A 23,797-nucleotide genomic window follows, 5' to 3' on the forward strand; every position below is an offset into this window, starting at 1 on the left:
TTTTTTTTTTTTTTTTTTTGAGATGGAGTCTTGTTCTGTCACCAGACTTGAGTGCAGTGGCATGATCTCGGCTCACTGAAACCTCTGACTCCCTGGTTCAAGCAATTCTTCTGCCTCAGCCTCCCAAGTAGCTGGAATTACAGGCACATGCCACCACGCCCAACTGATTTTTGTATTTTTAGTAGAGATAGGGTTTCATTATGTTGGCCAGGATGGTCTTGATGTCCTGACCTCGTTATCCACCCACCTTGGCCTCCCAAAGTGTTGGGATTACAAGCGTGAGCCACCACGCCTGTCCCATTTTTTTTTTTTTCTTAACAGCTTTATTGAGTTATAGTTCACACACCACACGGTTCACCCATATAAAGTGTACATTCAGTGACTTAGTATGTTCACAGAATTGGGCAACCATCACCACAATCAATTTAGAACGCTTTTCTTACTCCAAGAAAGAATACCCATTAGCAGCCACTCCCAAACTTTTCCTGATTCCCCAGCCCTAGTCATCTGCTGATCTACTTTCTGTTTCTATAAATTTGCCTCTTCTGGACATTTCATATAAATAGAGTTATACAATATGTAGTCTTTTGTGACTGATTTCTTTCACTTAGCATGATGCTTTTGTGGTTTATCCACGTGGTACCATGTGTCAGTACATCATTCCTTTTCATTGTTGAGTAGTATTCCATTATATGGATATACCACATTTTGTTTATCCATTCGTCAGATGGACATATGAGTTTCCACTTTTTTTTGAGAGACACAAACAAAATGTTATCAGTTATTAGGTTCTTAAGAAATTCAGAACACCAATTTGTGAGGATAAGTTCTGTTCATCAGGGCAAACACAGATCACAGGTAGCCCTGGAGCTGAGGAAAGGTTTGATTTTTTTTTGTAAAACGTGTGAGTCCACAACTTTCTGATAAATCTTGTGCACCAGTAAGATGTTTTGCTATTTTCACATTGCTGCTACCAATTTTGGTTGAGGTGGCAATGACAGATTTCTGGTGTGTTCTTTGTAGAGGAACTTGGTTGAGGACCAGAGGTTCAGTCCCAAGACCAGCTGCTTCAGGAAAACCACCCTCTCGCCTCTGTGGCGCCCAGTGAGGATGACCAGAGTGGTCCTGGAGGTGATGCTGGATCGCAGTTTCCTCACATGCTGACTGAAGGGGTTTTTTTTGCCGTGACTCAGCAGCTTTAGAGGCACATCTTCAGTAGGATAATATCTAGGCATTTTGTGAAGTTTAACCACCTGGGTACCACTGTTCTTGTCAACACCAACTGGTTTTGTAACAGTTGCGAGAAACTTCTTTTTCTTTTCAACCTTGGATTTAGCAGCTGAGTACTTCTTCCTGGACATGGCCTTTCTGGAATACATAGCAGATCGGGAATATCTGCAGTTCCTCTGACAAGGACAGGATTGTGGCTGCAATGGGGTTTCCCTTGAGGTTGGGCATTTTCTCCTTGAGGTTGCCCCTTTTCACCTTGCCACCAGCATCAGCCTTCTTGGCCTTGGGTTTATATCTGGCTTCTCAACTTATTCACCCATCATCTTGCAGGGTGGGAAAGACTTCACTTTTTGGCTATATGATTAATATTGCTATAAGCATTCATTTACAGGTTTTCATGTGGCTGTATTTTCATTTCTCAAGGCTATACCTAGGAGTAAGATTGCTGGGTCATACGGTAACTCTGTGTTTTAACCTTTTGAGAAACTGATACATGGTTTTTCCAATGTGACTGCACCATTCCACATTCCCTCCAGAAGTATGTGAGGGTTCCAGTTTCTCATATCCTCACCAACACTTGCTATTATCTGGCTTTTTTTTAAAAAAAAAAAAAAAAAAAAAGAAGAAGAATCATCTCGCTCTGTCTCCTAGGCTTGAGTGCAGTAGTGTGACCTCAACTCACTGTAACCTCCACCTCCTGGGTTCAAGCAATTCTCCTGCCTCAGCCTCCCGAGTAGCTGGGATTACAGGCGTGAGCCACCATGCCTGGCTAATTTTTGTATTTTTAGTAGAGACAGGGTTTCACCATGTTGGCCAGGCTGGTCTCAAAGTCCTTATCTCAAGTGATCCACCCGCGTCGGCCTCCCAAAGTGCTGGGATTACAGGTGTGAAACATGGCATCCGGCCAAGATTTCTAAAATACTTTGTTTTTCATGTCCATTATCTCCAACTAATTTTTTTTCTTTTCCTTTTTTGAGACGGAGTCTCCCTCCGTCACCCAGACTGGAGTGCAGTGGCGTGATCTCAGCTCACTGCAACGTCTGCCTCCCGGGATCATGCAATTAATGTGCCTCAGCCACCCGAGTAGCTGGGATTACAGGCGTGCACCACCGTGCCCAGCTAATTTTTCTGGTAGAGGCAGGGTTTTGCCATGTTGCTCAGGCTGGTCTCGAACTCCTGGCCTCAAGTAATGTGCCCACCTCAGCTTCCCAGCTGGGATTACAGGTATGAACCGCTGTGCCCGTCCTAATTCTTTTCTTTAACTGCCGTTCCTGCTTTATGTTTCCTGTATCCTCCCTAGCCTTTTTGATGATATTTATTATACTTTAATGGTTTTTTCTTTTTCCTATCTGGTTCATTATTATGACAGACAGTCTATACCAGAGAAAGTTTCTTTGGTAGTACTTGCTTTCTTCAGTTGCCTCATGTTTTCTTATACACAAATATTCCTTTGGGACGTTAGCCACTCTGATTGGTAACGTGCTCCTGGAAGGAAGATCAAAAGCTTATGCGCTATCTCATGTGTCCCTCCATTGAGTTTAGGGATTGGAGGTTGCATAGAAGAGGAAACAACCCAGGCTGGGCGCTGTGGCTCACGCCTGTAATCCCAGCACTTTGGGAGACCGAGGCAGGTGGATCACCTGAGGTTGGGAGTTTGCAACCAGCCTGACCAACATGGAGAAACCCTGACTCTACTAAAAATACAAAATTAGCCAGGCGTGGTGGCGCATGCCTGTAACCCCAGCTACTGGGGAGGCTGAGGCAAGTGAATCACTTGAACCCGGAAGAAGGAGGTTGCGGTAAGCCAAGATCACGTCATTGCACTCCAGGCTGGGCAACAAGAGCAAAACTCCATTTCAAAAGGGAAAAAGAAAAAAAAAGAAGAGGAAATGGCCCCACTATGCTGCAGAGCCCCTGGAATATGGGCTCCTTCACTCTCCATTTGCAGCAGCATTCTGTGCTCTCCAACACAAACACACACACACACACACACTCTTTGTCCTGTTTTTCAAGAGCTGTCTTTTTGAGTTATAATGGAGAAGTTAGGAAGTAGGCCCATTCAGGAGCCAACAAGTTCACTGTCCCCTTACCCTCTTATCTGTCTCAAATACACATGCATATTTGCCCTAAGCTAGGCTGCAACACTGGCATGATGTTACCCTGCTGACTGGTTAGGGCTGGGCTGCTTACTTGGCACTGGCAACATGGCAGGCAGTGACTCGCTCAGCACAGCTAGAAAGCATCCTCCTGCCTGGCATCCCCTGTGAATCTGGGCCCTCTTTTCCCTAGCTTACCACAGCCCCCCAGTGTCTGGTTTGGGGATCTGTCTAATTCCTTTTTACTTAAATGGCTTCCCTAGATTTAGATTCTAAGGAAGAAGTGAAGAAGTCAGCAAGCCTTGTTTGCTTATTATCTTGTTTGGAAGGTTCTAGTTTCACCACATCTGAGCTTCATGAGGGTAAGGGAATTGGCTTCACAGCTGTCTGTGTGTGCCCAGGGCCTAGTCTGCACTGTTATAGCACACAGACTGAACTGTCAGTGAGGGCCACCTGGCCTCAGGACTCTCTTTTCAAGCTTCTTACTGTGCTCCTCTTTATTGTTTTCTAGGGGCTCAGCTAGGGGTTTCCAGGTATCTGGGAAAATGCCAGAAGAACTCACCAGGTGCTGGGAAGCATCCCTTTTCCGGAAAGTCCTTTTACTTGGATCTGCCTGCTGGCAAGAATCTCCAGTTTTTGACAGGGGCCATTCAGCAACTGGGTGGGGTAGGTAACCTGCTCTTCTCCTGTGATACCATGTGCATTTGCGCTGTAGAGCAGGAGTTGGATAGGGATTACATCTGTAGTTTCCAGGTATTTTCTTTTTTTTTTTTTTTTGAGATGGAGTCTTGATCTATAATCCAGGCTGGAGTGCAGTGACACGATCTCAACTCACTGCAACCTCTGCCTCCCAAGGTTCAAGCAATTCTCCTGCCTCAGCCTCCCCAGTAGCTGAGATTACAGGTGCACACCACCATGTCTGGCTAATTTTGTCTTTTTAGTAGAGATGGGGTTTCACCTTGTTGGCCAGGGTTGTCTTGAACTCCTGACCTCGTGTTCTGCCCACCTCGGCCTCCCAAAGTGCTGGGATTACAGGTGTGAGCCACTACGCCCAGCAGTTTCCAGGTATTTGCAAAGGTCTCACTACATTTCCCAAAGCAATTTTAAACATAAACCATTTTTTTGGCCAGGTGCAGTGGCTCACATCTATAATCCGAGCACTTTGGGAGGCCAAGGCAGGTGGATTACTTGAGGTCACGAGTTCGGGACCACCCTGGCCTAAACAACAAAACCCTGTCTCTACTAAAAATACAAAAATTAGCCAGGCATCATGGTTGGCGCCTATAGTCCCAGCTGCTCAGAAGGCTGAGGCAGGAGGATTATTTCAACCTGGGAGGCGGAGTTTGCAGTGAGCTGAGATCGTACTACTGCACTGCAGCCTGGGAGACAGAGCGAGACTCTGTCTCAAAAAATAATAATGATAATAAATAACCTTTAAAAAGTAAAGATAAATCTTTTTCCATATTAGAAACTTAGGCTGGGCACAGTGGCTCATGACTGTAATCCCAGCACTTTGGGAGGCTGAGGAGGACAGATCACTTGAGTCCAGGAGTTCAAGATCAGCCTGGCAACATGACGAGAATCTGTCTCTACAAAGCATACAAAAAATTAAGCGGGTGTCGTGGTGCATGATTGTAGTTGGGAGGCTGAGGTAGGAGGATCACTTGAGCCCAAAAGGCGGAGGTTACAGTGAGCTGAAGACGAGATCTTGTGCCACTGCACTCCAGCCTAGACAACAGAGTGAGACCTTGTCTCAAAAAAAGGCTGGGTGCGGTGGCTCACACCTGTAATCCTAGCATTTTGGGAGGCCAAACCAGGTGGATCACTTGAGCCCGGGAGTTTAGATCACCCTGGCCAATATGGCAAAACCCTGTCTCTACTAAAAATACAAAAATTAACCAGGTCCAGTGGCACATGCCTGTAGTCTCAGCTACTCAGTAGGCTGAGGTATGAGACTCGCTTGAGCCCCAGGAGGCAGTCCAGCCAAGGTGACACAGCATGACCCTGTCTCAAGAAAAAAAGAAATGTGGTTTTTTTTTTCTGAGACAGTGCCTCGCTCTCTCACCCAGGTTGGAGTGCAGTGGCGGGATCTCGGCTCACTGCAAGCTCTGTCTCCCAGGTTCATGCCATTCTCCTGCCTCAGCCTCCTGAGTAACTGGGACTACAGGTGCCCACCACCATGTCCGGCTAATGTTTTTGTATTTTTAGTAGAGACGAGGTTTTACCGTGTTAGCCAGGATGGTCTTGATCTCCTGACCTCGTGATCCGCCTGCCTCGGCCTCCCAAAGTGCTGGGATTACAGGTGTGAGCCACCACGTCCAGTCAAAAAAAAGGAAACTGAATGGCGGGTTGTGGTGGCTCACACCAGTGATCTCAACACTTTGGGAGGCTGAGGCGGGAGGATTGCTTGAGTCCAGGAGTTTGAGGCCAACCTGAGCAACACAGTGAGACCTCATCTCTACAAAAAATAAAATTATAACTCCCAGGCACAGTGGCTTACTCCTATAATCCCGGCACTTTGGGAGGCCCAGGCGGGCAGATCACCTAAGGTCAGGAGTTTGAGACCAGCCTGACCAACATGGAGAAACCCCATCTCTACTAAAAATACAAAATTAACCTGGCGTGGTGGCACATGCCTGTAATCCCAGCTACTCAGGAGGCTGAGGCAGGAGAATCAATTGAACGCAGGTGGCAGAGGTTGCAGTGAGCTGAGATCACACCATTGCACTCCAGCCTGGGTAACAAGAGCAAGATTCCATCTCAAAAAAAAAAAAAAAAGGTTAGCTGGGGCCAGTGACACATGCCTATAGTCCAGCTACTCAGGAGGCTAAGGTGGAAGGATTACCTGAACTCAGGAGTTTGAGGCTACAGTGAGCTATGATTGCACCGCTACACTCCAGCCTGGATGACAAAACAAGACCCTGTCTCAAAAATAATGTTAAAATAAATAAATAAATAAACAAACATATTATCTGTTCGTTCTAGAAATTTTAGAGAACATGGAAGTACTCCAAGTGACAACTAGCATTTTTAAGTATTTTTCTTTCCTCCCTTCTTCTCATAATGACTTAATTTAGATATAATTCACATATCATAAAATTCATCCATTTAAAGTGCACAGCTCAGTGGTTTTTAGTATATTCACAGAAATGTGTAAGTTGTATGATCGCATAGTCAATTGTAGAACATTTTCATCACCCCAAAAAGGAAACCACTCCCTATATGCTTGGGCAACTCTCCTTGATACTCCTAGCCCGGGGTAAATTTCCGTCTTCCTTCTGCCTCCATCCTACCTTTGTTTTATTGTGCTTCTTTTTTTTTTTTTTTTTTTTTTGATAGTGGGCCACACTCAGTCACCCAGGCTAGAATGCAGTGGCGCCATGATGGCTCACTACAGCCTCATACAGCCTCAACCTCCCCGGACTCAGGTGATCCTCCCACCTCAGTCTCCCTGTAGCTGGGACTACAGGTGCTTGCCACGATGCCTTGCTCATTTTTGTACTTTTTTGTAGATGCAGAGTGTCGCCATGTTCCCCAGACTGGTCACAACCTCCTGGGTTCAAGTAATCCTCCTGCCTCAGCCTCCCAAAGTACTGGGATTACAGGCCTGAACCACTGCTACTGGCCCTTTTTCTTTATTTATTTTGAGACGGAGTCTCGCTCTTGTTGCCCATGCTGGAGTGCAATGGCACGATCTCAGCTCACTGCAACCTCCACCTCCTGGGTTCAAGCGATTCTCCTGCCTCAGCCTCCCAAGGGGCAGGGATTACAGGCATGCGCCTCCACGCCCCGCTAATTTTGTATTTTTGGTAGAGACTGGGTTTCTCCATGTTGGTTGGGCTGGTCTGGAACTTCTGATATCAAGTGATCCACCCACCTCAGCCTCCCAAAGTGCTGGGATTACAGGTGTGAGCCACCACGCCTGGCCTTTTTTTTTTTTTTTTTTTTGCCTTACCCAGTTGCCTGCAAGAGGGAGCTGAGGGCAGGGCTGGGAAGGGCAGGGCAATGCTTATTTTTTTCTAGCTGTGATCATGAGTACTTTCTTTTTAAATTTTAGAGACAGGGTCTCGCTATGTTGGCCAGGTTGGTCTTTTACTCTTGGCATCAAGCAGTCCCCCGACCTCAGCCTCCCAAAATGTTAGGATTATGGGCATGAGCCACAGCACCCAGCTGGCATTAGTACGTTTTTATTATCAACTTTTTACCCATAACCTTAAAGCATTAGCACTTTTCTATCATTATTGCCCTTCATATGTATCATTTGCAATGGGAATATAATATTCTTTTGAGTGGATTATTAATTTACTTAACTGTTGCCCTGTGGACATTTAGAGTCTTAATAATTTTTAGCGTTTAGAAATAACACAGGTGAACAACTTTGAGTAAAAAGCATTTGCTATATTTGATTCCATTAAAATATTTTTAGGGGCTGGGCACGGTGGCTCACGCTTGTAATCCCAGCATTTTGGGGTTGAGGCCAAGAGTTCGAGATCAGCCTGGCCAACATGGTGAAACACAGTCTCTACTGAAAATACAAAAATTAGCCAGGTGTGGTGGCATGCACCTGTAATCCCAGCTACTCGGGAGGCTGAGGTAGGAGAACTGCTTGAAACCGGGAGGTGGAGGTTATAGTGAGCCAAGATCGTGCCTCTGCACTCCAGCCTGTGCAACAAAGCAAGACTCCATCTCAAAAACAAACAAACAAACAAAATATATATATATATTTAGACTGGGCTCAGTGGCTCACACCTGTAATCCCAGCGCTTTGGGAGGCTGAGGTGGGCAGATCACCTGAGGTCAGGAGTTCTAGACCAACCTGGCCAACATAATGAAACCTTATATAAAAAATTAGCAGGGCATGGTAGCACGCACTTGTAGTCCCAGCCGCTTGGGAGGCTGAGGCATAACAATCGCTTCAACCCAGGAGGCAGAGGTGCTAGTGAGCCAAAATTGTGCCGTTGCACTCCAGCCTGGGCAACAGAGCAAGACTCTGTCTCCAAAAAAAAAAAAGAAAAGAAAATAGCATGATAGTTCTTGGCCCAAAAGAGACTAACAACTGGGGAAACTAGATGAATAGGCTTGGAATGGACAGGCCCTTTGCTGTCAAACCCAGAAACTCGGGACTGCAGAAACTCGGTGAGGATGGATAGAATGAGGATTATATAACCAAACTGGCCCATAATTACATTTTGAACTTTTAGTCCTTTCTGTCATTTAGCCTTTGCTATATAGGGCTTAAAGCAACAATTTATTTTTTTTTTATTTATTTATTTTTAGACAAAGTTTCGCTCTTGTTGCCCAGGCTGGAGTGCAATAGTGCAATCTCGGCTCACTGCAACCTCCAACTCCGAGCCTCCAGAGTAGTTTGGTTTACAGGCACCATGTCCAGCCAGTTTTTGTGTGCATGTGTGTATTTTCAGTAAAGACGAAGTTGCACCACATTGGCCAGGCTGGTCTTGAACTCCTGACCTCAGGTGATCCACCTGCCTTGGCCTCCCAAAGTGCTGGGATTACAGGCGTGAGCCACCGCACCTGGCCAAAACAACAATTTATTATTTCTCATTATGCTGTGGGTTGGCTGGGTGGTTTATCTGGTGGCTTCAACGGGGCTCATTCCTGAAGCTGCATTCAGCTGGAGGGTCACCTGGGCTGGAAAGACCAAGATGGCCTCACTTACACATCTGGCACTCTGTGCCAGACTAGCTGATTTAACATGGTGGTCTCAAGGCAGCCTTCCCAGAAAGTGAGGCAGGAAGCCAAGGCCTCTGAAGCCTAGGTTCTAGAACTCACACATCATAATTTCCCCATGTTCTGTTGGTCCAATCGAGTCAGATTGAAGGGCATAAAAAAGTAGGTCCCATCTCCTAATGGCAGGAACAACAAAGTCATATTGCAAAGGAGTAGGTATACTGGGATGGGAGGAGGAATGTATGGTCATTAACAATCTCCTGTATTTATATAGGATAATCATTGATTGCCCTACTCCTACCCTCTAGCATTTGCTTTTGCCATATTAAAAAAGGTAGATGCAGCCAGGCACGGTGGCTCACACCTGTAATCCCAGCACTTTGGGAGGCCAAGGTGGGTAGATCACAAGGTCAAGAAATTGAGACCATCTTGGCCAACATGGTGAAACCCCATCTCTACTAAAATTACAAAAATTAACTGGGCATGGTGGCACGCGCCTGTAGTCCCAGCTATTCAGGAGGCTGAGGTAGGAGAATCGCTTGAACCTGGGAGACAGAGGTTGCAGTGAGCCGAGATTGTGTCACTGCACTCCAGCCTGGTGACAAAAAAAAGGTAGATGTGATCAGGCATGGTGACTCACACCTGTAATCCCAACACTCTGGGAGGCCGAGGTGGGCAGATCACTTGAGGTCAGGAGTTCCAGACCAGCCTGACCAACACGATGAAACCCCGTCTCATCTAAAAATACAAAAATTAGCCGGTGTGGTGGCACACACCTGTTGTCCCAGCTACTTGGGAGGCTGAGGCAGGAGAATTGCTTGAACCCCGGAGGTGGAGATTAGAGTGAGCCCAGATCGCGCCATAGCACTACAGCCTGGGAGACAAAGTGAGACCTTGTCCCAAAAAAAAAAAAAAAAAAAAAACCCAGAAAAGAAAAAAAGGTAAATGTAATGCTTCAATTCATAACTAGATTTTTTAAATTGTCATAAAGTATATATAACATAAAATAAGTCATTTTAGCCTTTTTTTCTTCTTTTTTAAGAGAGACAGGATTTCACTCCCCAACCTGGAGTGTAGTGGTGCAGTCATAGCTCACTGCATCATTGAACTACTGGGCTCAAGGGATGCTCCTGCCTCAGCCTCCCAAGTAGCTAGGACTACAGGTGCACATAACAACACCCAGCTAATTTAAGAAATTTAAAAAAAAAAAATTTTAGAGACAGGGTCTTGCTGTGTTGCCCAGGCATGTCTTGAACTCCTGACCTCAAGTGATTCTCCCACCTCAGCCCCCTACAGTGCTAGGATTACAGGCATGAGCCACCATACCTGGTCCCCAGTGTGTCTTACACAGAAAAATCATGGCTTACACAAGCTAGTCTTAATCCTGTCCAGTTCTTCCAATGTGTTCTTGCTATATGCAAACTCAAACTGCTCATAGAACTCAAAGCCTGCAGCCTTCTACCACTGGGTCAGGGGCAGCAGTCCTGGAGACAAAACCTGTTTTATTTATATATATATGTATATATACACCCTATTAGATTTCAGGATGATGTCTTCTTAGGAACTTCGTACGGAACTGCATTTAGTCTATTTAAAGACATTGATTCTGGAACTCCTGGCAGCCAAGATTTCCTTCTCTAGCCTCTTTATATTGACAATTCTGCATTTGCTTTTTGGTTTTCAGCCATCTCTGTGATCTGGTTTCAGGTAATTGAGGGTTTTCTGAGCAAAGAAGTAAGTTACATCGTGTCCAGCCGCAGAGAAGCAAAAGCAGAGAGCAGTAGGACAAACCAAAGAGGCTGCCCTAGCCCTAACCCCAGTAAGGTCAGAGTGGAAACATCGGCCATGGTTGATCCAAAAGGCAGCCACCCCAGGCCTTCACAAAAACCCGTTGACTCGGTAAGAACCTCATGGAGTAGGAAAGGTATGCTGTGTAAACAAAGGAAGTAGGCTTTGGTGAGCCTTTTAAGGCAGTCTCTGGTTTTAGTTTCATCTGGCTTAATTTAATCTCTCATTTGAATTCAGGGACTGAGAATATTTTATCATAGCTCTGGATCTAAACACCTCAGCAACATACTATCCCCCGTGCTACCCTTTTATGCCATATGTCAGTTTTTATAGGACTTCAAAGCCAGAGTTTTAGAAACCAGAAGAGACTCTTCATAAACCAGAGAAGACGTGTTGGGATTGGTCTGGGCTTGGGCAGGAGTACCCTGAGTAGGCAGCCATTCCCTTCTTCCTTGCTTGCAGGTATGAAGGGCCAAGAGTTTGGATAATACACGTGTTATGTCTTTGATTTAAAATGGAATATGGCTTTTCCCCTCTAGGCTTACATTCTTATTTTTGTCTAACTTATATTAATATTAAAATGTCCATGAACATACATTGTTGGCATTGTGATGACAGATGGGACTTCCTACGAGCAAAAACTTCTGAAGTGAAACATTTGCTTTCATAATCTGCTGGAGGGTGCAGAGACTCTTAAAGAGGGGTCTCAGGACATTTGTAACAATTGGATCTCAGTGAATTTAGAGTGCCCTTCTCTCCACCAGGTTCAGGCTGCCACCTCAGGGTTACCTAAACTTCCTGCGGCTTTACCTTTACCTCCTAGATGTTTTCTAGGCTCTCATTTCTACCAGTCCTCAGTCGTCACTGCTCCCAGCTTTCCCAGGGACATAACGCCAAGACATAACCCCTCACCAGCTCCTGTGTAAACATCTTTCAGTGCACACATGGCCTAACAGCAGACATCACTGCTCTTCTCTCCCGTCAGGTGCCTCTAAGCAGAGGGAAGGAGCTGCTGCAGAAGGCCATCAGAAACCAGGTGAGCTGGAGCAAGACGGGACAGAGTGGGTAGTCTCCAGCACAGGGAGGGATTTCACCCTTCTTCCCAGGTTCTTCTGAAGCACCCACTCAAACTGCACACTCTGCGATATGTAGTATTGTCATTATTTCCTTCTTCTACGTTAGTTAGTGGAGGCTCAGACAAGTTATTTAGCCATTCACCTCGAGAGTAAGTAAGTGTTGAAACCAGAGCCACCTCCAACTCCGGAGCCTACCAAGAGAACCATGGGGATGTGGGATGTGGCAGGACAGGGCTGCTTGGTACAGAAGCCAGACTTCTTTTACAAGTAACTCTTTATTTCTTGTGTGAAAATTCAGGGCTGTTAAAGTTTAGTGGCAGGAAGAGGAGTTAAGGTGATCTTGTGAGAAGAGTCATGCTAGTGACATCAGGAGGAGTACATGGCTGTGATGGGGGAGGTGGTGCTGCTGGACTGAGCCAGTGGAGGGGGAAGATCGGCAGCCAGCATAGTTTCATGCTCAGAGAGGATGATGGTCACCATGTTTGTTGTGTACTTACTGTGCTGAGAGCTTTCCTTGCAGAGGCCCTCCCCACAAACAGCTCTCTTAGAAGCACCTGTTCCTTTCTGGTCACGAGGTGGCCAGAGCACAATGTATAGGCAGACCAGTGGTCTTTCCCCTCCCAATGTGGCCATATGGAGGACAGGATGTCTTCCTGAGAGTTGGGATGGACTCTCTGGGCACTGTACTCTCTCTCCTGCCTGCCTCCCCCCAGTCCCTCCCATGGATGATTCAGGGCTCCCAGAAGCAATTTCTATCTGTCCCCTTCATGTTCAGGCCTTGGGGAGTCTCTGCTCCTACCTGACTCTGTGTTGTAATTTCAGGGGAGCATCAGTGGAGGAGGCAGTGGGGGCAGCAGCAGCCTCCTGACCAATGCCCGCTCTTGGGGAGTGAGGATTCTGCACGTGGATGGTACCCTTTCTGTGCTGGGCTCCTGTGGAGGGAGAGTTGGTGACTTTGACCAGGAGTGTCAGCTTTTAGGAGGATCATGGTCATGTGAGCTTCTGGTCACCGGAAGCCAGAAGTACCCAGCTGCCATGTTGATCCACAAAGGTGGGAGGATGTGGGGAAGGGAGAAAGCGGTGAGGATGCAGAGTGCAGGCTGTGGCCTCAGCGTCCCGCAGGAGGTCCCTAAAACATGCCGTTTCATGTCACCTGCTACAGCTCTCCCCCAGCTAGTGTGATGATCCCGTTTTATAAATGCAGAAATTACCTTAATATTCATGACCACTGGCCAGTGCAGTGGCTCACACCTGTAAATCCCAGCACATTGGGAGGTCAAGGCAGGTGGATCACAAGGTGAAGAGTTCAAGACCAGCCTGACCAACATGGTGAAACCCCATCTCTACTAAAAATACAAAAGTCAGCCGAGCCTGGTGGTGCATGCCTGTAATCCCAGCTACTCAGGAGGCTGAGGCAGGAGAATCACTTGAACCCAGGAGGCGGAGGTTGCAGTCAGCCAAGATCATACTACTGCACTCCAGCCTGGGTGACAGAGCGAGACTCCATCTCAAAAAAAAAAAAAATTTCATGACCACTTAACAGGTATTGACTCTGTGCTACGAATTACCTCCTTTAATCCTCACTGCAGTTCTGTCCCCATTATACAGATGAGGAAATTGAGCTTCAAACGGATTAGGCAAATTGTCCATGGTCTCACCAGAGTGTGTAGTGTGGACCACCACTCTCAGTTTGACTCAGCTGTAAATTTTGTGCTCCTTCTTTTCTCACACTGTAAACAACCCGTTTGCAGCCTGTTTAGAATAGTTGTCTTGAACCAGCTGGCAGTGAGTGATCTCATACCCAACTCCATTCTTGAGTCTGGAGTTTTCTCTGATCCATTTTAGGGGACTGGTCCAGATGGGACAGCCCATAGGTGCTGACTGGAATGCTGCCCCACCTCTTGGTACCAAGATCTTCCAGGGGAGTCTAGAGGCTGTACAGGGGAAGTTCCTGGTCTGGGATGTGGAGGGCTTCATCTCACTGAAAAATCAGCCATTTCTGACTTGATCTCCTCCCCTGCCTTCCTTTGTTAGAGAAGTGCCAGCATGTAGAGCTTGCTGGTCTTTCACCTGAGGGTACAGCTGAGTAGTTCACACAGCATGGCCTCCCTCATAGCCGCAGCTCTTCAGTGGTGCCTTAAAGTCGTTAGCAAGCCATGAGGCACCTTCTGTTCAAAGATGAGTTGTATTCAGTGCTGCAAAAGAGCATGACACCCGCTCAGGTGCTGTTCCAGGGATAGAGGACCCAGTCCTTACCTCTGCCATCAGGAGATGCAGAGGGGATGTGTAGCCAGAAGGTGGCAGGCAAGGCTGGAGTGATTCAGTGGGCTGGCCGAGCGAGTTTAGTCCTGCGGCCCGGAAGGGGCTGTGCTAGGTAAGTGAACACTGGAAGCCTTTGGCACAAACCCTCTGTCTTCTCCACAGAAATGATGATGCACATGCAGCAGCTGTCTCTTGCCTCTTTATGTGTGAAAAAACAAGAGCCAAAGAAGCCAGAGGTAGGTCATCCTGCTGAATTGAAGGGCAAATGGATGGTTTTCAGTGAAATCAGTGATAACTTAGGTAAATCCATGGCCCGCCCAAACCATCTCTTCCTGGCCATTCTGAGAGATGGAAGGGGAATGCTGCCTCTTACTTACCTCAGTCCTAGCACCCATAGCTTTGCGACACCCTTTCTTCTCTCTGCGGCACTTGCAGTCCTCCCATGGCACACACCCTGCTGAGACATCCCTATGGCCTGGGCCGCCTGGGCCATGAGCTGCCTTACAGTAGTTCTGGACTAGATAAGGTTCATAAATGCCCATGGCACTGACCAGGCTGCTATTCTGGGGACAGCTCTTAACCTGGGAATAAGTCTGCATACTGCAGGGGTGAGAAGGAGTGATCGAAATAGCTGCCATCTTCTAAATCCTTGTTTGTTTTCCATTCTTTGCTGGCGTTAGAACTGTGTGTATCACATCAAGAGAGCCCAACCTGGTTTAAAGCCACAGTATCTTCACCCAAGCCTCAGTCTGAGGAAGGATTAAATCTACAGATCCACCCACAGCCTGGCATCCAGACACAGGATGAACAGTAATAGCTATTAGTTAACAGTGCTAATTAGCTAACAGTACTAGCAAACCACATCCAAAGTGGATGGAGCGGCTGGGCGTGGTTGCTCACACCTGTAATCCCAGCACTTTGGGAGGCCAAGGCCGGCAGATCACTTGAGGTCAGGAGTTCGAGACCAGCCTGGCCAACATGGTGAAACCCTGACTCTGCTAAAAATACAAAAATTAGCCAGGCGTGGTGGCACATGCCTGTAATCCCAGCTACTCAGGAGGCTGAGGCAGGAGAATCTTGAACCCAGGAGGCATGTTGCAGTGAGTCGTGATCGCACCATTGCACTCCAACCTAGGCAACAGATGAAATTCTGTCTCAAAAAAACTTTTAAAAAATAGTGAATGGAGCACTCAGACACTGATACCCTCTCCACACCCTCTCCTTTAGGAGTGTTGGGGATGTTGCTGCTGTTAAATTTGTGTTGTTCAAAATTCAAAAGGGTATACAACAAAAAGTCTCTCCCTGCTCCAGCTTCTCAACCACTGGCCTCCCTTCCTGACAAACAGTGTGAACAGTTTTTAGGACTCTATGCATATAGAAGCAAATATGTCAAAAATTCTCCCCTTCTAGGTAGATGCACAGCATTTTTACTTTAACTTAATCAGTTTTGTAGGCCAGGCACAGTGGCTCACGCCTGTAATCCCAGTACTTTGGGAGACCAAGGCAGGCGAATCACTTGAAGTCAGGAGACCAGTCTGGCCAACATGGTGAAACCCTGTCACTACTAAGATATAAAAATTAGCTAGGTGTGGTGGCACACACCTGTAATCCCAGCTACTTGGGAGGGTGAGGCAGGAGAATCGCTTGAACCCGGGAGACAGAAGTTGCAGTGAGCTGAGATTGCACCACTGCACTCCATCCTGGGCAACAGAGTGAGACTCTGTCTCAAAAGAAAGAAAAAAAATTAGTTTTGTAGGTATCTGGCAGTGAAGTGAGTTTTGGATGTAATGTGCTGATATGCAAGGGAGTGTGAGAGGCTTCTTTGGATTGTGTTTGCCCTCAAGGTGTGGCCTAGAGGAGAATCTGAAACTTCTTAGGGCCCGGAGGCACAGGTGGTCATGGATCCACCATCATCCTGGCCCTCCAGCTAAAGCTGATTATTTTATTTTATATTTGTTCACTTATTTTTCAGGTATACACCAGAAGATCCATTTACTCTTTTTTCTTTGTATTTTATTTATTTATTTTACTTTACTTTTTTTGTGAGACAAGGTCTGGCTCTGTCACCCAGACTGGAGTGCAGTGGCGCCATCTCTGTTCACTGTAACTTCCGCCTACTGGGCTCAAACCATCCTCCCACCTCAGCCTCCCAAGTAGCTAGGACTACAGCATGCGCCACCATACCTGGCTAATACTTTTTTTTTTTTTTTTTTAGAGATAGGGTCTCACTATGCTGCCCAGGCTGGTCTCAAACTTGTGAGCTCAAGCAATCCACCTGCCTTGGCCTACCAAAATGTTGAAATTACAGGCGTGAGCCACCGTGCCCAGCCTCCATTTACTTTTTAATATCAGCCTTGTTTGACCTTGGCTTAAACATTGATTTTGACCCACAGAATCAGAGTACACAAGATAGGACAGAGGAAAGCAAATGGCCATTGTCTTTATCCTAGTCCTATAGGGTACCTGGAACAGCATCACTACTTAGAAAATAAAGCTGCCATTTAGTGAGCATCTCTTCTATGCAACACGCTATGAGGTCGGTGGGTCCTCCTCACATTGCAGGTGGTAGAGCTGAAGTTTACACCAGGTCTCTGGGGCTCCGGAGTTCTTGCTCTCTGCACTGTCCTGCACTCCCTGCACAGTCAGCTGCCATTAAGATTCACACACCAAGTGACCCTTATTCATCGTGTTGCCGAGGAGGGAGCCGTTGTGCCCAGGTCTGCTCCAGCTCAGGGCCCAAGAGTCTGGTTCTGCAAGCCTCTCAACAGCAGGAAGCAAAGTGGGACAGACTGGCAGCCACTTGGTTTATCAGGCCCAGTTCCTTGACCCCCGTGGCTTCCTCACATCCTTAACCTATTTTTCCTTTCCATTTAGGGAACATGTCCAGCAGCAGAGTCAAGAACACGGAAAGGTCAGTGTGGTAGCTTTTCCTCATGTAATTGCAATCCCTCCCTCCCTAAACACTTCCCCACGACTCCCTCTGTGGCAGCATCTGCTCACTTTTCTGTGGCAGCAAGCGAGTCCAGGTTATCTTGCCCCTTTGTGTTTCCAGGGCCTGGGCCTCAGGTTTCTGGAGCAAGAGAGGCATGTCCAAGAGCAAGTCCAAAGCTGCTAGGCCGGGGCTTCTCCTTTAGAGCCAAGACCCCATGCAGACACTTTGGCTCCTATGTCCTCTGGCTGTTCCCGTGCATCGACTGAGGTTCAGCATCCTTTTCCTTCTGATTCAGTAGCAGTTTGAGGGTGGGCAGTTTGACAGCTGCCTACCGTTTTCAGAACTGCCAAACTCCCTGAAACTGACAAACTGGCGGATTGATGGACTCTATCTCCTGGTTCCTCTTGGAAAGCAGGAGAGTTTCTCCCCCTGGATGTTTCTCCCAAAGATGCTCTTTCAGTGGCATTTATTCATGCACAAGCAGGAGCTAAGAAAAGTCACTTGGCACCTCTCTCATGCTCAGAATTCAAGGAAGTCTGTAGGGGAATTGATTTTAATAACTGTCTCAGTTAATTAGAAAGACAAGAAATTGTCCCCAAAAAGTAATTAATGAGAGCTGTTGCTAAAGGAGAAAAGGCTGCTTTTTGCTTGGGTGCTACTGGTGGCCTCAAGTACAGTTGGGAGCTGTAAGGTGCCAGCGTCTTTGGGGAATTTTTGGCTGTCAGACGGGGGCCAGGCTTTCAGCTGCCTTGGCTGCACCTTCCACAGGACTCCTGGTCACTGTGGGTCCTGATGCCTAAGAGATTTTCTAAGCTATGCGAATAACTATCTAATAGGGGTGAGTCTCTTAATTGACTCCAAATTCGTCTTCTCAGCACTCCTTTGCCCCATTTTTTCAGGAACTATATTTCACCTGTGATATTTTTTCTACCATCCTGCTAATAAGACCACTAAACACTCTTTATCCCTCTTCCAGTCTGCTTCCCCTCCAAAAATCCCAGGGTCCTCCTGGAGCATTCTGCTTGGGGAGTTGTTCTTAGGCCCCTCAGTATCCTGAGGCTCCAGGAGCAGAGGTCTAGGAAGGACCTGGGACTTGGTGGGAATGACCACCCCCACCCTGCTTTTAGCAGAAACCACCAGGGACTGGGTTTCTCCCACCAAACCAGCCAGGTGTCTGATGGTGGTGGCATCTTTGGTTGGTCGATAGCCTCCAGAATCCACACACAGGAGCTCCTGCATCCTGCTGAGGGAGGGCCCATCATCTAGGGCTTCAGTGTAGCTACAGCCTATCCCCCGACTGATGCAACCTTTCTCCCAGGGATAGAGGCTGGAAATCTGAGTGAACGGAGAGCGCAGCCTGGGGTGGCATGGTTTCCAGCTCTTGCAAGGCTCTTAGGCTTTGGCAGAGCCTCCTCTCTCTGAGCATTTCCTGCGTGTGTGGTGCAGGCCCTGCACAGGGGCAGACAGATAGCTAATGTGTGCATTCTTCCCCTTTCAGTAGCCAGACTGAAGGCACCATTCCTCAAAATCGAAGATGAAAGCAGGTGAGTGGGACCTCCTCTCTCTGCTTGCCCCAGCTAGGCCTGCACAGAGGAGGGAGGAGGGAGGGGTGCTCAGGGGCCTCAAGCTAATGTGAAGACATGGAGCCCCTTAGCCCTGCACCTTCATCTTCCTGAGAAGCCACTCTCTCTCACTGTCATGGAGAAGTCTCACGCAAACCAGGAGGAGCCTCTGAGAGTGGCATTATACAGTGAATAGTCCTCTTGGAGATGAGTCAGAGGTTAATGATCCTGTGTGTGAATTACCTCCATTTAAAACTCTGCTCTGTGAGCTCATGGTGTCCCATGCAGGCTCATTATTGCAGCTTTTTTCCCTTGGGTGTGTGCTGACATTTCATGTCAAATCATTACTGACCCAGTCACAGTGCTAGTATAGTCCAAGACGTCATCTTGGCTGAAACGAGGGTGCTAGGGGTGGTACTGGGGATTCCCTTTTCAGGCCACCCTGTACTTGATAAAGCCTTTCTGTTTCACTTTGAAAAATCCTTTTCTGGCTCATGTTATCTCCTGACAGCCCTGGGTGAAAAAAGCATGAGGAGAGTCTGTCTCTTCCTAATGGGGAAAACTGAGGTCAGAGAAAGGAAGGGACTTGTGTACAGCCACCTTGCTAATAAACTGTAGCCCGAGGCTAGAATCCAGGTGTCCTGCCTGCCCTGTTTTGTGTCTTCTCCATCCACCATTATGGCCTCTTCTTCCCTGGAGCAGGAGGGTCCCATTGACATTGTTAACCTGATGAGCTATTAGCAGCCATGTTGGTTATCACTGAATCTTCAGTAAGTACAAGATCAAAAGTCTATGTGAATCTATAATTTTCTCAAAATTTAAAATTAAAAAAAAAAAATTTTTTCCAAAAAGGCATTTTCAGACTAAATAAATTTATTTGTTTGTTTATTTATTTGTCACCCAGGCTGGAGTGCAGTGGTGCGATCTCGGCTTACTGCCTCCTGGGTTCACGCCATTCTCCTGCCTCAGCCTCCCAAGTAGCTGGGACTACAGGCGCCCACCACCACGCCCGGCTAATTTTTTGTATTTTTAGTAGAGACGGGGTTTCACCGTGTTAGCCAGGATGGTCTCAATCTCCTGACCTTGTGATCCGCCCGCCTCAGCCTCCCAAACTGCTGGGATTACAGGCATGAGCCACTGCGCCCAGCCCAGACTAAATAAATTTTTTAAAGGAAATAAGTCCGTGTATATCCAGCAGAGACTACTTAGCACAGAATTGTCTGTGTGACTCAGTCAGGGAAGGGCAGGGCAGCTGAGACCAGCCCTAGGAGCCTGGCTTGCCTGCCCATACTCCAGACAAGCCCAGGGTCCCTTCTCAGCACCTGTAGACAGTGCAGTGCTGGCTTTGGTGGCCCAAAGGCAAGTGGAGAGAACAACAGGATGGTACAGAGGTGCTCCCTTCCAGTTCCAGTGGGATGGAGTGTGTGTTCATCCCCAGCCCCTTCACACCTATTTAAATGTAGGTAATCATGACACATATGCAGCGACTGAGAGGCACTGTTACAGCCTCAGTATCTGCACTGCACATGGCGGGCACAGGTATATCACTGTCACCAGAGGGGGGTACATAATGTGTGTGTTCCTGGCATTATAGGCCAGAGAGAAGATCCAACTGGGGCTGAGATTTCTTGTGAATTTTTTTTTTTTTTTTTTTTGAGACAGAGTCTCACTCTGTCGCCTAGGCTGGAGTGCAGTGGCGCAATCTCGGCTTACTGCAACCCCTGCCTCCCAGATTCAAGCGATTCTTCTGCCTCCCAAGTAGCTGGGACTAAAGGTGTTCACCATCATGCCCGGCTAATTTTTGTATTTTTTTGTAGAGACAGGATTTGGCCATGTTGGTCAGACTGGTCATGAGCTGGCCTCAGGTGATCCGCCTGCCTCGACCTCCCAAAGTGCTGGAATTACAGGTGGGAGCCGCAGTACCCAGCCTCTTGTGATTTTTTTTATGTGCTGTTTTGAAGCAGGTGTCTTCAAAGCCTATGAGGCCTATTAGCCTGCCCATCCTCAAGTTTCAAGCCCCCTAAGCAGAAACAAGATATCATTGAAGCAGAAAGGAACACGCCAGGGTTGTGAGGGGCACCCCCTTCTCCTTAAGGGTTCGGGAAGACTTATTTGTTAATTTACTGCTGAGCTACAGCACTCTTACCCTGCTCCCTGAGAACCCCTGGCCTGCACTGTTTACCCCAGAGCATGGACCATTGCAACCAAACATGGTGTGCCCAGCAGTTACCTCGCTCGGCAGGGTTTGCGAAGTATACACAGATCACTTCTGTCTCTGCAAGTCTCTTGAATGTTTGCAACTTCAGGCACACTGCCAGAACCACTCAGTCCAGGTCTGACTATCCAGAACCTTCACTGTGCCTGTCTTCTCTGTTCAGAACACCAGCCCTCAGATGATTCTAAGGACCAGCAAGAACGCTTCACAAAACAGGGAAATAACTGTTCTGGTTTAAACATGTTTCCATTTAGAATCTGCCAGGCTAGAGTCCTCAAAGATTGTTGTAGGGTCAAGAAACAAAATGGGAAGGTGGGGAAAAGTAGATCGGGAGTCTGGAGACGTGGCTTCTGATCTGACCTTGGCCGCTTAACTATTTGTGAGCCCTTGAGCAAGTCACAGAACCTCTTGGGCTTCATTTCCTTAGATATAGGATAAACCCAGAGGGTGCTTATAGGATTTCAGGGAGGCAGTGGTATGAGTTTGAAAAGTAGACAGGGAGAACATGCATATTAATTTAACCTAGAAAGGCTGATGTGTTTTGTTACAGAATTTAAAAGATGTGGAGGTGAGAGTCCACTTTATCAGGGCTGGAATTCTAGGGCATTGGGCGAGGCCCCCTCCTCAGCCTTTACCTTCCCCATTGTAGTCAAAGTAGAAGTTTTCTCTGTTGCAGGAAGTTTCGTCCTTTCCATCATCAGTTTAAATCCTTCCCTGAAATTTCTTTTCTTGGACCCAAAGATGCAAGTCCCTTTGAAGCCCTGACGACCCTGGGCAGCAGGCACCATACCAGGTGGGTCTTTCTGGTTCCTGAGTACCAAGGGCTGGTTACAGGCCAAAGTCCTCCCTATTGGGGGCCTGCTGGTCAGATTTGGGAATGGCCATGTGTTTGCTCCTTAGGCAAAGTCTATTCTGGGAATGTAGCCCAGAGAAGAGAGACTAGGAGCATTCATCCATTTTATTTTGTGTTCTTCATCCGTACTGAAGAATTTAACTTGAAGAAGAAAGGGAGGTGCCAGGGTTGTGAGGGGCACCCCTTTCTCCTTAAGAGTCCAAGAAGACTTATTTGTTAATTCACTGCGGAGCCACAGCACTCTTACCCTGTCCACCCAGAACCCCTGGCCTGCACTGTTTCCCCCAGAGCATGGACCATTGCAACTGAACATGGTGTGCTCGGCAGGGTTTACCGAGTATACACAGAGGACAATAGACCGCTTTCTCAAACTCATATCTATAGACCACCATCATCAGAGTCCCCTGAGGTCTCATTAAAAATGCAAGTTCTAACTGGGCACAACGGGTGATACCTGTAATCTCAGCACTTTGAGATGCCAAAGTGGGAGGATCACATGAGGCCAGGAGTTTGAAACCAACTTGGGCACACAAACATAGCAAGACCCTGTCTCTACAAAAAATAAAAAAAAAACGTAAAAAATTATGAGTCGGGCAGAGAGGCTCATGCCCGTAATTCCAGCACTTTGGGAGGACAAGGTGGGCAGATCACTTGAGGTCAGGAGTTTGAGGCAAGCCTGGCCAATATGGTGAAACCCCATCTCTACTAAAAATGCCAAAAAAAAAAAAATTAGCTGGGCATGGTGGCGCACACCTGTAATCCCAGCTACTCGGGAGCCTGAAGCAGGAGAATTGCTTGAACCCAGCAGGCAGAGGCTGTAGTGAGCTGAGATTGTGCCACTGCACTCCAGCCTGGGCGATGGAGTGAGACCCGTTGTCAAAAAAAATTAGTCAAGCGTGATGACAAGTGCCTGTAGTCCCACCTACTCAGATGGCTAAGGCAGGACGATCATTTGAGCCCAGGAGTTCAAGGTTGCAGTAAGCTGTGGTTGTGCCACTGCACTCCAGCCTGGGTGACAGAGTGAAACCCTGATGCAGGGTCCTGAACTCCACCCCACATCTATAGAATCAAAATCTCTGATGATGGAGCCCCAAAAGCTGCATTTTACAAGCTCCCAGGTGATTTTAGTGAATATCAAAGTTTAAACTGGTTGGGCCAAATGTCAGGAATAACTAAGGGGCAGGGCGGGAGAGAAGATCACTACTGCATTACGTGACTCATGGCTTGTGGGCTTGTTAATATGTCTACTCTGCAGATGTTTGAGAATTTGAACCCTCATTAACCAAAGTAGAGAAGGAGTTCAGCTCAGGTGATGGGTGAGATGCCTTCTCAGACCCTTTCTAACCTCTGGGCTATGGGGTTATAGACCAGGAGAGAATAGAGCAGACTCTTAGCCCTAGAGTTCCTGGGGCCAAGGAGCGTCTGTGGTTTCCATCTGACAAAGTGGGTCAGAAAATAGTACAAATAAGAGGGAAAAAATTAAGGGAATGTGGCATTAGATGAAGTGGGAGCAAGAAGAGAAAGAGGTGAGGTTAAGTCCCAATACAAGGGATACCAGGGAGAGCCAGTCAGAAGGTGACCCAGGCTTGGCGCTGGTAGTGATGCTAGGCCTGGGATGGCCTTGAGATCACAGAGGAGCTAAGGCTTTAAAGGGAAGATGAAGCAATGAAGCTTTGGTATCTGCATGTGAGGAGCCTAGGCAGGGGGTTGGCCCTGGTAGGACATCAAAGTTCCAGACATGTGTGTGTATGTGTGTGGAAAATCTGTGTAGGAAGAAGTGTTTAAATTTTTACATTTTTGAAATCATTATTTTAAAGTTTAAAATTTTAAAAACTTAAAAAGTTTAAAATTTGTGTTACAAATGGTTTAATGTGAAAAGTCTATATTCCACACCCAGCCTCCAGTTCTGTCCCTTCACCGGTGCAACCTTCCTCCCAGGGGTAGAGGCTGGAGGAGATCCGAGTGGTGCCTCACCCCTGCCAAATGGAGAGTGCAGCCTGGGGCAGCGTGAAAAGAAAAACCAAGTAACATCCAGCACAGTCAATACTATCAGCACAGTCAATACTATATGATTCTTTTTTTTTTTTTTTTTTTT

The 23,797-nt window shown here is 47.2% G+C and overlaps 1 protein-coding gene across 2 annotated transcripts in view; it reads left to right on the top strand.

Annotated features, from left to right (window-relative positions):
- DBF4B (DBF4 zinc finger B) overlaps nt 1-23,797 on the top strand; it is a 59,644-nt gene that overhangs the window by 19,022 nt on the left and 16,825 nt on the right. For both annotated transcript variants that reach the window (XM_011985932.1, XM_011985931.1), the window contains exons 3-10: nt 3,850-3,992; nt 10,722-10,913; nt 11,788-11,838; nt 12,701-12,788; nt 14,303-14,376; nt 17,015-17,051; nt 18,571-18,616; nt 21,526-21,642. In XM_011985932.1, the coding sequence (XP_011841322.1) occupies nt 3,850-3,992; nt 10,722-10,913; nt 11,788-11,838; nt 12,701-12,788; nt 14,303-14,376; nt 17,015-17,051; nt 18,571-18,616; nt 21,526-21,642 (748 nt within the window). The remainder of the gene's footprint in view (nt 1-3,849; nt 3,993-10,721; nt 10,914-11,787; nt 11,839-12,700; nt 12,789-14,302; nt 14,377-17,014; nt 17,052-18,570; nt 18,617-21,525; nt 21,643-23,797) is intronic.

Source organism: Mandrillus leucophaeus, unplaced genomic scaffold (assembly GCF_000951045.1).
Source record: "Mandrillus leucophaeus isolate KB7577 unplaced genomic scaffold, Mleu.le_1.0 Scaffold290, whole genome shotgun sequence".
Classification (NCBI taxonomy): domain Eukaryota; kingdom Metazoa; phylum Chordata; class Mammalia; order Primates; family Cercopithecidae; genus Mandrillus; species Mandrillus leucophaeus.